We start from the raw sequence: 15,912 nt of genomic DNA, 5'->3' as shown, positions 1-15,912 counted from the left end.
AATATATCGCCATGCACTACATCGTTCACGCGGTACCTATGCATTGAACCTTAGATGTTAAAGAAATGCTAATCACTCGCACCTGTACGATAAGTACAATCATGGTAAAAGTGTGCAATTTGAATCCTTTACAATGCTTTAGGGCTTATTTGTTTTTGCTTTAATGTTATTTTATGTATGTCTTCGTTTTCTGTCTCCAAGAGCACAACCTTTCGAAGATGGACTTAGCAATCGTCGTGGATGGATCCGGAAGCGTCGGTGCCAGTGACTTCTCAAAAGCCAAAGACTTCATTCGTCGCCTGGTGGACACCTTACCTATCGGAACAGAAGAAGTAAGGGTTGGCGTCATCCAGTTCACGGATCAAACAACGGTTGAATTCCCCATGAACACACATACTACTAATGACTCATTGAAGACTGCAATTAGCGAAATCAGGTATTAATAATAATAACACTAATAATAATAATAATAATAATAATAACAATAACAACAACAACAACATAAATATGCCTTAAAAGCGCTCTATTATTATAATTATAAAGTAGGCCCCTCAACATTCCGGGACGCGTAATTTCTTTATCGTTATTCCGAAAGTTCATTACTTCGAATTTACTGACGGTATGAGGTTCGTTATTCCGAAGGACCGTTATTTCGAAGGGTCATTACTCCGAATCTACAACAATGTTTGTTATTCCGAAGGATCATTACTCTGTGCATTATTCCGAAGGGTTATTACTAACTCCGAATTTATAATAAGGTTCGTTATTCCGAAGGGTCGTTATTCCGAAGGCTCGTTATTCCGAAGGGTCATTACTCCGAATTTAAAATGAGGTTCGTTATTTCGAAGGCTCATTACTCCGAATTTACGTTAAAGGTCGTTATTCCGAAGGACCGTTATTCCGAAATTCGGAGTAACGACCTTTCGAAATAATTTTTTATATCCAACGAAAGCTAACACTTCCCCCTAAAAATACTTTTTCTCGTTAGGTCAACAGATAATGCTATTCAATGTTGATAGCAAGGCGAATGTGGTAAATCTGTTGAAAACGACCTATCCAGCACAATTTTGACCAAAATGTAGGTTTTAAAAGTCAAAACCTTAAGCGTTCCTTATTACAATATTTTTCAAATTTTATGTCATTACACGAAAGAGCACACTCATATTATCCATATACTAGCCTCATTAGAATGAGCAATGGTCAATTATTCTCTTTAAATTGCAAATCTTGTGCAAAAAGTTACGATTTTCGCCTGTTTTTGTCATACGGTTGTAAATTCAATGAACTAGGACTTTGCTAAAGAGCGCTTACACTGATATGTGATCCATCAGAATAACGAGCTTTATTTTAAATTCGGAATAACGAGCCTAGTTTTAAATTCGGAATAACGAGCATTATTATCTATACTAGGCGGTTACCCGTATTTGGCGGTTCTCGGCTGTCGCGGTTACCTGGCTGATGGTGACTGATGCCCATAGGACAGTTTTTACTAATTTGACCTCAGATGACCCCTTGTGACCTTGAAATGACCTTCCAAAATTTGGCTCTAAATGTGACTGTACCCACCACGTTTCATGCCCATACGACAGTTTTCAGTAATTTGACCTTGGGTGACCCCAAAATGACCGTCCAAAAATTTGACTCTAAAAGTTGACTGTACCCATCAAGTTTCATGCCCATACGACAGGTTTTACTAATTTGACCTCAGATGACCCCAAAATGGTCGTCCAAAAATTTGACTCTACCCGTATTTGGCGGTTCTCGGCTGTCGCGATTACCTGGCTGATGGTGACTGTACTCACCAAGTTTTATGCCCATAGGACAGTTTTTACTAATTTGACCTCAGATGACCTCGAAATGACCTTCCAAAATTTGGCTCTAAATGTTGACTGTACCCACCACGTTTCATGCCCATACGACAGTTTTTAGTAATTTGACCTTGGATGACCCCAAAATGACCGTCCAAAAATTTGACTCTAAAAGTTGACTGTACCCACCAAGTTTCATGCCCATACGATATTTTTTACTAATTTGACCTCAGATGACCCCTGGATGACCCCAAAATGACCGTCCAAAAATTTGACTCTAAAAGTTGACTGTACCCACCAAGTTTCATGCCCATACGACAGTTTTTACTCATTTTACCTCAGATGACCCCTGGATGACCTCGGGTGATCTTGGCCCACTAACCGAAACAAACTTGTTCTGTCTGAGATCCAGATGCACCCACCCACCCACCAAGTTTGAGGAACGTGCGACCCCTAGTCTCCGAGAAAATAGGCGGAAAACAGTTTTTACTAATTTGACCTCAGATGACCCCCTGGGTGACCTTGACCCACTAACCAATACAAACTTGTTCCGTCTTAGGTCAGGATGCACCTACCCACCATGTTGCATGCCCATATGACAGTTTTACTAATTTGACCCCTAGATGACCTCTGGTGACCTTGACCCACTACCCAATACAAACTTGTTCTGTCCGGGTCAAGACGCACCCACCCGTCAAGTTTGAGTAACGTGCGACCCCCAGTCTCTGAGAAAAACAGTTTTTATTAATTTGACCCCTGGATGACCTTGGGTGACCTTGACCCACTAACCAATACAAACTTGATCTGCGTGGGGTCAAGATGCACCCACCCACCAAGTTTGAGGAACGTGCGACCCCTAGTCTCCGAGAAAATAGGGGTCGCACGTTCCTCAAACTTGGTGGGTGGGTGCAGCTTGACCCCATACAGAACAAGTTTGTATTGGTTAGTGGGTCAAGGTCACCCAAGGTCATCTAGGGTTATCTGAGGTCAAATTAGCAAAACTGTTGTATGGGCATGAAACTTGGTGGGTACAGTAAACATTTAGAGCCTAATTTTTTGAAGGTCATTTTGGGGTCATCCGGGGTCAAATAACTTAAAACTATCATATGGGGATGGAACTTGGTGGGTAAACGTTTAGAACCAAATTTTTTGAAAGTCATTTTGGGGTCATCTGGGGTCACCCAGAGGTCAAATAACTAAAAACTGTCGTATGGGCATGAAACTTGGTGGATACAGTCAACATTTAGAGCCAAATTTTTGAAAGGTCATTTCGGGGTCACCAGGGGTCATCTGAGGTCAATTTAGTAAAAACTGACGAACGGGCATGAAACTTGGTGGGTACAGTCACTATTTCAAGCCAAATTTTGGAAAAGTAATTTAGGGGTCACATGAGGTCAAATAAGTAAAAATTGTCGGATGGGCATGAAACTTGGTGGGTACAGTGACTACCCCAGCAAACACAAAACGTTTTCGACATCATTCGCAAAAGGTTATAAAAAGTTGTCAGAAAACGTTTAAATGTCGGGTTATATAAAGGGTACATTAATGGTATAAAACGTTTTCATAACATTAAATAACTTTGGTAATTTACTGCACAGCAAACACAAATGTTTTACAGAAAACATTTAAATGTCGGGTTATATAAAGGGTATAAAAACGTTTTAATAACATTCCAAAAACATTTTTGAAAACTTGGTACAAATCATTCTAAACAGAATGTTATTTTGGGGTTGAAAAATATTTTTCAAAAATGTTTGCCCAAAATATTTACAATAACGTTTTTAAAATGTTTTCACGACCTTTATACAACCGACATTTAAATGTTATTAAAACGTTTTGTAAAAAACATTTTAAGAACATTTCTGTGTTTGCTGGGTGCAAATATTTTAACATAATGTTATTCAAGTGTTGACAAAATATTTGGCCAAAAATGTTTGCAAAAATAGTTTACAATGACATTTCGAAAATATTTTAAAAATATTGTTGTAGTGTGTTTTCATACAAAACGTTGTAAAACGATTTCATGACCTTTATATAACCCGACATTTTAATGTTATTAAAACGTTTTTACCTAAACCAAAACCCAAAATATAACTTATTTAAAACGTTTTAAAAACGTTTTTGTGTTTGCTGGGTACAGCCACAATCAGCCAAGTAATCATGCCCAGCCGAGAACCGCTAAATACGGGTAACCGCCTAGTTATTATTATTATTATTTTAAATTCGGAGTAATGACCCTTCGGAATAACGACCCTTTGGAATAGCGACCCTTCGGAATAGTGACCCTTCGGAGTAATGACCCTTTGGAATAATGAACATTTGGAGTAATGACCCTTCGGAATAATGATCCTTGTTGTAAATTCGGAGTAACGACCCTTCGGAATAACGACACGCCCCCGTATATGGGGCCAGATATAACACAAGTTTATTACCATTATCATTTCCTCTTACTTAGGCCTAAAAAAGAAAATTGTTTGATTGGCATAACATTAAAAAAATTAGGGTAGGTCGGTCGGCATTTTTTTTTTTTTTTTTTTTTTACACACATTTTAAGCGTAAAATCTTTTAATTTTTTTTTTTTTTTTTTAATTGCAAAAAATAAGGAAAAAGTCTAGGGTCGCCAATCAAACAATTTTTTTAGGCCTTGACAAATAAAAAGATATTTTTTAGAATTAAAATTCTACTAGAGTTTAACCGGGGTTCGAACCCACAGTCTATGGATCCATAGTCCACAGGCTATACCACTATGCTACGAGTCGTTCTGCCAGAGAGGCGTTTGTTTATGATACTATATTGATTACGAAAGTGAATACATACGATATACTATGATTGACTAGTATAATTACCAATGAATACGTATATTATTAACCCTAACCCTAGACCCTAAATTCGTGAAAATATTTACAGAGCAGGACAGATATCAAACCATATTAAGTAACACAGAACAACCGTTATTGTTTGTTATTATTACTTTAGGTACCAACAGGGTGGTACACGTACAGGACAAGCACTTACCGCCATGACCGACACGATGTTCAGTATCGACAACGGTGCTCGGCCTCTAAGCGACTCGGTACCTCGAGTCGGTATTGTCCTGACAGATGGTCAGTCGTCCGGGAGTGACCCACCTCAAAAACCAGCGGATAAAGCTCGCTCTGAGGGCATTACAGTGATCGCAATTGGAATTGGAGGTCAAGTCAGAAACACGGAACTTGACCAGATAGCAAACAAGCCAAGCGAGAAGTACAGTGTGAAAAACATAGCGGGATTCGAACATGTTGACGGCATCCTGAGTAAAGTCCTTGCAGAAGCCTCTAAAGGTAAAAATTAGCCGCAAATCATTGCAACATTACAACCTGCAGCTATAATTATTATTTTCTCTCATGCCACTGTCTTAGATTTATAAGCTTTTATAAATATAAATTCGAACCTTTTTGTTATAAATATAAATTCGAACCCTTTTTGTTTCATACATGGGACATTATGTATAACACAGCCCTAAAAGATCCTTGAAATTGATTCTATACAGAGCAAATGAAAACCAACCCATAAAAACATTTGTCAACATTACAATAGACTTGTTCTTCGATGGACTATCAAAAAGGATTCTTGACTGCAACTAAACTTTAAAGATTATTTATTAAAGGGAAAGAACAGTTTTCTTATAGTTTCATAAATCCATTTTCATCAACCAGTTGTAGAAGCTTTAGAGAAACAAACATAATCTTTTGGGAACACACCACCCTACAAGGCTTCAAAATAACTTGTATAAAGTTATCAAAATACGTAGAACATACTGAATCTCTACAAATGACTTATAATTTTTTTGCCTATTTTTTACGTGTAACGATTTGTTTTATATAGTGTGCGCAGTATATCAGAATATTATTGTGTTCATTTTTTTACAGCACCAGTGGAAATTTCAACCAACAAAGCCATTAAAGGAACTTCTGAGAAGAAGGGCGAAAAGCGTCGTTTTTGCTTTCCAATTCCGGAAAACAAAAAATATGTGACGGTTTCCATGCAAATTTCTCAAGGAGAGGTAAGGGACTTCTACTGGCCTATATAAATACGACATAACCTTAAGCCTATTATTTCTATTTATTTTAATTTAGTTAACCTACCTACCTATACTTATATATCTACCTACCTACCTACCTACCTACCTACCTACCTATCTATTTATCTATATACCACCTACCTATATGTCATACATTGTCTTACTTTAGTTGAACTTACTGGTATATTACAAAATTCTTACTCGCACATACTATAATTGATTGAGTATTTAGATACACTTCTGCTCTCTTCCTTAAATACTGGATATACCGGGTGAATCTCATCTGAAAGAAGTGTAGTTTTGACAAATACTGTGTTGAGAACTAAAATGGCCCGCATTAACCTGTTTTGGGCCCTGCGCCAGGCCAAAATTGGGAGGCCCCATAACTCATGTGAGGTGATGTTGAAGCTCGTTGGGCGAGATGCGAAGCGCTCAGTGCGAGTCTTTCGGTATACGGGGTATATAAAAGCCTGGGGATCCAGGGGGCGAAGCCCCGGGGCGAAGCCCTCGGAAGTGTGCACGTATTGATATAATGTTGCTGAATTTTATGCACCTATTGTTCAAAAATATGTCAACTTCAAGTTCAAGTTCAAGTTTATTTGTTTTCATCACAATTCACAACAAAATTATACAAATGGAAATTAAAGATAAGGAAAACATAATGAGCTAACTTATAGAAACACAATAAAAACATGAAAAGTGAAGAGATGTGGATGCCGCAAAAACGCAGAGCGTGAAACTTGTGGCACCCAATCTGAACAAGATGGAAATTTAACTTACGCTACAACATTAATATGTACAACGAATGTATCATGTGGCCGAAATAAGAATAAATGAAAATTAATTGAACGGAATCAATAAATCAGATAATAATACTTGAAAGTACAACAATAAAAAAAAAATATAATAAATAAAATATTTTGACACAAGGCTGAATGAAAGGAGAAGCGTATGATTCCCTCACTTAAAAGATAATTAGGACAAGATCGGAATCAAACATATTGTGCCAAATAAATTAATGGGGTATGGACAGGCTGAACAGTACAAGACAAGACAGGACAGGACAGACCCAAGTAAGACGGGCAGTTTGAAAATACCCTAAAACGGAAGTTTAATCAGTTGTGGTATTGTTTTTAATATTTCTAGGGCGCGATGTATCTATCGACCAGTCATGACCCAAGCTCAGTCGCTTATCAGTGGAAACTGGAAACATCAACCACGCTCAGCTTCGATCAGGCTCAAGTGAAACTTTCCAAAGCATCCGAAGGCGGTAAAAAGAAGGTATAAACAAACTAACACTCAAACAAACAAGCACCACACCGGGACACCACATCGTATAAATGTTGCTTTCGTGGGTAGCCTATAGGCCAGTTAAATTGAGAAAAATAAGGGGTTAAATAACTACTAATTGCAACAGAATCCATTTAATCACCATTCATTTCAGAAAAGCATATTAAATAATACTATACCGGGTTATTTTGGATTTTTTGCAAATTAGGCACTGTTCCACTATACTTGGCTTTTGGGGGACTTTTGATATGCTTTTGTGCCAGCTTTTAGGAGATGGACGCATGTGAAATGGAATCTGTTGCAATTAGTGGTGGGTGATTTCATATTTTGACTATTAAAAGATGCAGGCCTATGTTTTATAATTATAAGACATATAGGCTTAAACACCATACTGCAGTTACTGTTCATTTTCCTATACATAATACACAGTGCTCTCAACATTGATGTGTGACCTCTACAAACAGTGTATGTTAGAGGTATAGGCCATTGTCTAGTTAACGTCACTGTGTTAAAAATAACCGGTCAATATTGTTTGTACTCTCCGAAATTCTCGAAAGTATAGTTTTTAACATGTCCTAAATTTTTAGCTAATTTAGATATTTGGAAATATTCGCACTTTGGTGTTTTAGTAAGGAAGGGCACGGCATGCCTGCAAAATTCCCTGTGTAAATCGAATGTAACTTTTAGTGACTATCACTCACTTGTAGACCGCTCTCTTCCGAAGGGCATTACAGCTATTTAAAACCACTTGACGGATATTTTTTGTACTTGCTGTCAATCAAGAATAATGTATATGGTCAATTCCAGCCAAAGCGGGCCAAAATTCTCTCTGGGGCCATTTTGAAAATGTTTTCCTTTTCAATTCTAGACTTATCAAATGAGACGATCATGTCTAGTGAATCATCAGGTGGAAGTGCCATCGGATTGAAAAATAACTTTTCTTGCTAGACCAAATAAAGTGTTAAATGCGCATATGCATGTTACCCACGAATTCAAGCATTTTTCACCTGTTGTACGCCATAAAATTTCACTTTCTTTAATATCTTTCAATATTTTATGTGTGACTCATATACACTAGAAACCGGTGAAGACTTTGAACGTAAAATAGAATTTTATTACATATATCTACAAAGAAATATGTTGGTTATTACAAATTTTAAGAAAGAACCAGGTGTACAGTTAAGATTGTGTCAATTCTTCGAACTCTTTCCAAAGTGGCTGTCATTTAACATTACTGTATTATTTCGAAAGATTAGAATAAATGCTTCATATAAATATAAAGTTAGATTTTGTATCTCGTGCAGGATGAGGATCTCGGATGGATTCGTGGGTAACAGCGTCTGGAAAATAGCAATTCCTATTAATTTTTTTAAAATAAAAATAAAAAATACTTTTCCGTATGTCAATAATTCAGGCTGCAATGGCACTAAAATGAATTTTAATCAAAATACAGACTACATGGAATATTTAGAATGGATCATTATGGCATTTTGGGTATAAAAGTTTTGAGAATAATGAAGTTGCCAAATTCAAATAGACAGAGCAAACAGTTTTATATTATTATTTTAGTAAAATCATTCCATATTTTCATGCAGCAATATTCTATTAACTCGTGTTTGACAGTTCCTATGAACTAAAACACTATCAATACATTGTTAACTATAATTTAAGTAGGGATTCGTGGGTAACCAAAATGTTCGTGGGTAACACATATTTGAAGGTATATATTGGTAAGCGGCAAAATAGAAACTATTACAGAAGGTTGGAAACCACCATGCGGTTATTCCTCCATTGTGTTTCAATGATTCCCGTTTCTCTAACTAATTGCATTTACCAAAAAATGGTAATTTAGGATAATCAATCAAAACTTCATGATGCAGCTTCAGTATACCTTCAAGAGGACGCTATTAAACAGGACTGTTTTGGAACCTATTTCGCATGTTTTCAAAATGTTAAGATGCATAAGAAACATATAATTTACGAGTAAATCCTTGGATTCGTGGGTAACGCCGAATTCGTGGGTAAAGCTATAAGTACTATAGTACCGTTTGGGGTTTGCGTTTCTTAGGTGTATAAACTGTAAGTACTGTCAAAATTATAGCATACCCATGGCTTGAATATGTGCTGATTTAAACTTAAAATAAACAATCTCCTTATTTTTCAAGGTTAGCATCTATTCGGGATTCGTGGGTAACAAAAGTTTAAACCGTCGTAGATTCTTTTTAAAGCGGTGAACGTATTTTTACGATTTACAATTTTAAGCGCTTGTCAAACTAAATTCAGTGTCCAAAGTCATTAAATGTTAATTTAAGTTATGGCGATTATATTTGCTGGACTCGTGGGTAACAGTTGATACGTGGGTAACGTCAAATTTGATTTTATGGAACTTTATGGGTAAAACGTATTTGCATAAAATAATCACTTGGACCTCAGAATTATTGAACGAAACTTCGTTTCATGATATAGTCATTTATGGCATATCACTTAACATTTTTCAGAACGATCATTTTATTTTTGATACGCGGGTAACAAAATTATTAGCCAAATTGACTTAATGGCCTCTAGAGTCCACAAACTTTGGTGGAATTCAATCGTTTTACATATGATGAGAGATCGTGCAAACGTCTTTCTAACGGTAATAATTTCATTTTGATTGAAGGACATTCAATGACATATATGGTGCTTTATCTTTGAATTCGTGGGTAACGCCAAATCATTTAAGCTATCATAACTTGTCCCCTGGTATGACTTGCTAGTAAAGGCCTATATGCCCAAAGAGAGCACATTGGACGTGACATGATATGCTCCATCAATAACGTGATTTCCTTTATTAATGACATTTTAAAGTGGAAAGTTAACATAGAGAGAATTTTGTCCCGCTTTCGCTGGAATTGACCATATACATTACATGTAGGCTAAAAACGGAACGGTGGGGCATCTGCAAATGTTCGTACTTCCCTGATATGTAAATGACAGATAACAGCAAAAACAGCTCATATAATCTGTCCATAACTTTGGTAAGTGCAGCGAGTAAGGGATTTCAAGTGGGTGATTATTGATTGGCAAGTGCCATATTTGGGCATAGACTAGACTTTATCGATTGATTTTGCTGGAGTAATTTCCTGTTAACCAGGTATAAAGATAACTGCACTATGCTTCTTTAAATATGGCAAGAGGTTGTGAGAAGCATCGCCTGGTAAAAATAAGCGTTGCCATATCTTCAAATTTCTTTGACTGAATAGTCTGAAATTACCAGAAGAGAAAAGGTGGTATATCTCATGAAACTCACAGCTCAAAATGTTCGGATTCGCCCCCTTGCTTCCCACCTTCTCCATTTGAAACTTAACATTCCTCCCCGTTCCTCCCTCATAGTTCAAGTAAAAAGTCAGATCCCCCTCAAGACCCCCCAAAAATAGGATTTCCCCCATAAAACTCATACCCCAACCCCGGGCATAAATATAGGATGTGTTTCACCAACATTTAAAACACCTTGTAAAATCGTCTCATAACTTTTCACAATAGTTTTACGTAAGATACACAAATTTTGTGCTAAAAGTTAAGTGAAACACACCTCAGGTTCATTAACCTATAAAAGAATAAGAAATTGCCTATAATCGTATAAAAGCATGCTTTGAATTTGAAGAAAAAAAAAGGAAAATGACAAAATTCAAGTATTCCTTGGACAATTGCGGATATGTCACGGTATAACCAATTATAACCCGCAGCTCTATACATGTATATTCACTCGGCTTGCGTCAGTATTCATGTCGTCAGTATATTCATTTTCAGATTTACGCCACGTTCGAAAACACCACCTCCAGAGGCGGAAAGGAAAAACAACAACTGACGACTTTCTATGTGATAGTGGAAGAAGAGTACAAGAAGGTTCCTCGTGATGATTCCGATATCATCGAAGAGAGCTATGGGCAGAAATGGCAATTTGCAGGTTAGTCAGTTTTGTGTCTTTGTCACTTCGTTTGTCATGTGTTGAGTAAGATCAACATTTTAGCGGCTTGAATATTCGCCGTAGAAGTAGTGATGTAACAGGATTAGTCAATTAGCGAAAGGTGAAAACATTTTTTAATGTATTGCCCTGCACTAATAGTAGGCTGCACTCATCACCTGTCATGTCTGCGTATGTATGCAATCAAATATGTGACTGGACACCACGAATCAGCCGTAAAGTCGGTCCGGTCAATTTTGTTTTATTTCGTGTTCAGAAAATATATATCATATTAAAATGGTATATCATTTGACTTCAAACGATATCCAGAAGCGGGGTTATGGTTTGTTGAACTCTGTTCCTTCAACAGCACCTTTTTTCAGTTCTACATGTGTCTCTTTTTCCACATGTCTGGTTATAATTTATATCAAACAGTCATAATTGGCGGTCATTTTTCAAATCATCTCCAAGTCAACGAGGTTTAGGAATGTCCTATCATTGTTAATTGTTGGTTATACATATTACCTAGACAAAATACAATGCTTTGTTATCCACCACTTGAACAGGATTTAGCCAAAGCAAGCGAAGACAATAACTATTTAAGGATAGGCTACTATAGAAATAGGTAGAAGCTTATTATCCTCTTCAGCAATAGGATTATTGATTGGTTTGATGAGATGCTTGTCGCACCGAATTGAGATACCTATGAATACGACCTTCACGCACAATTTACACTGTAACTCAGAATACAATTTGCCGAGTTTACGGCTCATTCGTAGTGGACAGTCACATATTTGAATACAATATCACTCTTTTCAAAGAGTCTAATATGTGCGAGTGAAACATACATGGACTCTGCATAGTGTGAAAATTCCATAGAATTACGATCCAGGTCTTTATGCCTATTTCTTTGATAATATGGTGCGATGCAGAGTTAGAGCGTACGTCTAGTGCAGGGCAATACATTGGGGTGGCACTTCAATATGAAATGGACATAGACATACCAACTTGTTTGTCTGGGGAAATGTATATAGGCCTAGGTGTAGGGCTAGGCAGTAAGGGGCATCCGACGAGAGCAAAATATTAAAAATATGGGGTCATTGCAAGGGTGAGAGCATGATTTTTGGCATTCGATGAGAGCAATGTACAAAATATGAGGTCATTGGGTGATAGAGAGACTGTTTGGATGTAAATGTTGAGAATATGCCTTTTTTAAATGTGGTCTTTATGTGAGAGCCAAAAGAAGCCTCGAAAATTGAATTTCTAGTTCTAAATGGCTTCAAACAGCTTTGCAATTTCAAAAGAATTAACAAAATCAGTGATAGACGACTTGCTGTTCAGATGGAAGTATAAGGGTCTAGGTCTTTGGGTGACAGATCTAAAGGAAAAATATAGGGTCTTTGGGTGACAGAGCATGTGCTGGTAATGGGGTATTTGGGTGACAGCGATGGTGAAAAGGGGGGTCTTAACAGCCCTACATATGCGTCCCTCCATAGTGGGAGTGCCCCCCGGGTTTAAGCACAACACATCAAAGCTCCCATTGGGCGCCCATTCCTTTTTTAATGGAATTTTTATTTGTAAAACGTTTTGTGTTTGCTGCGAAGTACGATTCAGCACAAAATCAGATAGGTAGGCCTATTGAGTTAGAGTATCTAGGTTTATAACATCTTTGTGAAGTTGCTCAGCATTCTCATGAATATTTTTCGACATTGTTTTTTCTTCTTTTATAGATTCTAGCAAAAGCAAGCAATGAGATATCTGATCCATGATGCTACAATCTTCTCGATCCAGCCCTGTAGGAAAAGTGCAGAATTCGGTGGTGGGCAACAAGGTGGTGGGTTAGAATCTCTGGTTACAAGTAGACCGACGTCCTCATTCGTAAACGTTCTAGATTCATGCATGACATAAATAACATGCGCACGTCGACGAGGAGGGATCCAGTCTAGGCTTGCATGGACGGAGCGGAGTGAGCAAAGGTTCTAAAGATCTTTGGACTGAGGAAGGCAAGCACTGCCAAGCAGGTGTCATATAATTATGAAAATAACGAGGAAGTTATGGAACCAATTTTTTAACAATTTTATTCATATGTATCACTGAAAGACAACGGGAATTTATAATTACTAATTGATATATCAAAATGTCCGATTTTTTATCGACATTATAGTTTTTTAGCTGAAGTAAAGATGGGTTTGTGTAGACTTTTCTTTTATTTTTTAATATTCATAACATTTTGTCTTTATTTGTATTGTTATATTATAATGGTGGATTATAAGTTGAAATGAAAGTTTACATTTAATTTGGTAGCTGAAGTAAAGATGGGTTTGTGTAGACATTTCTTTATTTTTTAATATTCATATCATTCTGTCTTTGTGAAGACCGTTCATTTCTTTAAGTTCATATATTCACAATATTTTGTCTTTATTTGTTATATTATAATGGCGTCATATTAAAGTTGAGGTGATGGTTTTTTGATTATTTCCATCTCAATTTTCAGATAACTGGCGTTTTCATTAAAATAATGAAAGATTTGACTAAATTTATTATAAAAAAAAGAGATGCGGGTGGGTCACAAGAAAACAGCAATCAACTTTCATTAGCCTATTTAATAATATCTTATCCTTTTCAAGATGGTGTATATACATATAAACCTATATTGATTGAATGGGAAGAATTATTAACAATTATAAGGGCTGTGCAATAACTATGAGCTCCAGGGGGTAAAATTTCCAAACGGTGTGCCAAAAATTTCTTTCCCCCTTCTCCGCGTGCCAAAAATTGCTTGCCCTCCCCCTCTTCGTTTACACATGAGGTGTGGCCAGCAGGAATTTGCATTTGCATATTAAAATGTTTCTGAATCTGAAGGCTTACTGAATTAAAGCGTTTTATCTAAAATGTGCCATATGTGCGCCAAACATTACTCCCCCTTTTGGCCTGTCAAATAGTCTTGTCTCCGATTTTACCGCTTCCCCAGGGCTCATAATTATTGCACAGCCCCTTATCATTTATATACCATTATAAATTATTCCTGTCATGATTAAAATATGACTTGGAATTGTTAAAATCTTTTAAGATTATTTAACAGATCTTAATTTTTATGTTCATCGTAGTAATTAAAATTACTACGATGAACATAAAAAATAAAGATCTGTTAAATAATGGGGCTTCTCGTTTGTGTTACAAGTACTATCAAAGCGAAAACGGACAATTATGTCAAAAGATACATACTCTGTGAAACTTATTTGTAATGATGAAAGAACTATTTATAGCATTTTTAATTATTATTATTTTCAGCATAAAAAATATTTTCTTAAGTTAGTGGTTTTTACGAGAACGCCGTCAATTATCTCAGTACCGGTGCAATCGGTCACTGTGTGAGTGGTCAAGCTTTCGTCAGATAGACGTGGTTCTGACTTCATCAGGACTGATAGTGGAAGCTTCCCGATAGGGGAGTTCCTCTGCGTCCCTCTCGGCTGGTGCCGCCATTGACTCTGTCACGCATGACCGATTTGCAAATCGCAATCTCATTATTAATCATTAATATGGAGTAAAATGGCGTCATCAAATTTGTTGGCGCCTTTTTAATTAAGTTCTTGTACTTTAAATAAAGTAGACTTAGGTCTAATAATCATGATTATTTATTTACACAGTGTATACTATATAGGATCTGGGAGCCGTACTCTTTTAAGTCAAGGTAGTTGAAAATTATTGAGATGCATTGGAAATTATTATAGAATATTGCATTTTTGTTATGGCTTCATATAGATCCAAACGTTCTAACGTAGGGCCTATAATACACTCCCAAAACTGTGTGTAGCAAGTGAACACATTTTTGCCTTCACTTTGTAAACATGTTTAGAAACGAAACATTACGTATCAAATTCCTAAACATCAGTGTTCAATGACTAAACGTCATTCATCAATACCCTAAACATGTTTAGTATTTAAACACGTTGAAAAAGTGAAGGCAAGAATGTGTTTAGAAAAGTGTTTAAATGCTAAACACTGTTTCTGCAGTGCAATATACGTAGAGTTTTTGTAAAGATGCTTTTACAATATTGATACACTTAATAAAAGAGAAACCCATTCCGTGGTGTGGGGTAACTATACGATCACAGAGTTTGTGGTAATATACTGAGTAATTCCTTCCTTTGCCTATATCAGTTGATCCAATTTATTGCGAACAATACTATAATTGCTCTTTCCCATGAATGAAGACAAATCCCATTAAGACAACTCAATCCAAACTGATTTGTCTTCATGAACTAGCATTTCAATACTCCAGACTTCTGTAGCAAAATTGACTTTATATTGATTCTCACCAGATGCCCCCATAAACGCAGGTCCAAAGCTAAGTCTATCTCTCACCCAAAGCTCGCATTTTTTTCAATTTCTCTCTCATCAAAAGCCCATTACATTTAAAGGTGGATGTAGTATACTCTGTCGCTGAGTGACAAGCGATTTGTTTCTAGCCAATGAGGTGGCGAGCTTTTTGTTATGTTGGGAAAAGCGCGCTACCTCATTGGTCAAAATATCAATCGCTCGTAGCTTAGCGATGGAGTATAAATTCAACTTTAGCCTGACACCCGTATCAATTTCATACTGAAGTGCTTCCCGTACCCACGGACCCGGGCCACGGACCTTAAAACTTAAAGTGGAGGTATAGGGTATATCCAATGGCGGCATTTGTTCCCGGTGGCAGTGTGAGTTATCAGAGGGGGAAGGCAGGGTGAAATCTGGGTATGCCTAGTTTTCGTGACATTTTTTGCCCAAAATAGCAGGATTTTAGCATGTATTTTTATATCCTGACGGGG

General features: G+C 36.9%; 1 protein-coding gene across 4 annotated transcripts in view; it reads left to right on the top strand.

Annotated features, from left to right (window-relative positions):
* The window catches only part of LOC140159151 (uncharacterized), a 53,209-nt gene extending 38,016 nt beyond the window's left edge, over positions 1 to 15,193 (top strand). For all 4 annotated transcript variants that reach the window (XM_072182514.1, XM_072182511.1, XM_072182510.1 and 1 more), the window contains 6 exons: positions 202 to 436; positions 4,785 to 5,128; positions 5,717 to 5,850; positions 7,015 to 7,149; positions 10,948 to 11,104; positions 12,832 to 15,193. In XM_072182514.1, coding sequence (XP_072038615.1) covers positions 202 to 436; positions 4,785 to 5,128; positions 5,717 to 5,850; positions 7,015 to 7,149; positions 10,948 to 11,104; positions 12,832 to 12,854 — 1,028 coding nt within the window. In that variant the 3' untranslated portion in view covers positions 12,855 to 15,193. The remainder of the gene's footprint in view (positions 1 to 201; positions 437 to 4,784; positions 5,129 to 5,716; positions 5,851 to 7,014; positions 7,150 to 10,947; positions 11,105 to 12,831) is intronic.
* The last annotated feature ends 719 nt before the right edge of the window (positions 15,194 to 15,912 follow it).

This window comes from Amphiura filiformis, chromosome 8 (genome assembly GCF_039555335.1).
Source record: "Amphiura filiformis chromosome 8, Afil_fr2py, whole genome shotgun sequence".
Lineage (NCBI taxonomy): Eukaryota > Metazoa > Echinodermata > Ophiuroidea > Amphilepidida > Amphiuridae > Amphiura > Amphiura filiformis.
This window is presented reverse-complemented; position numbering and strand designations above follow the sequence as displayed.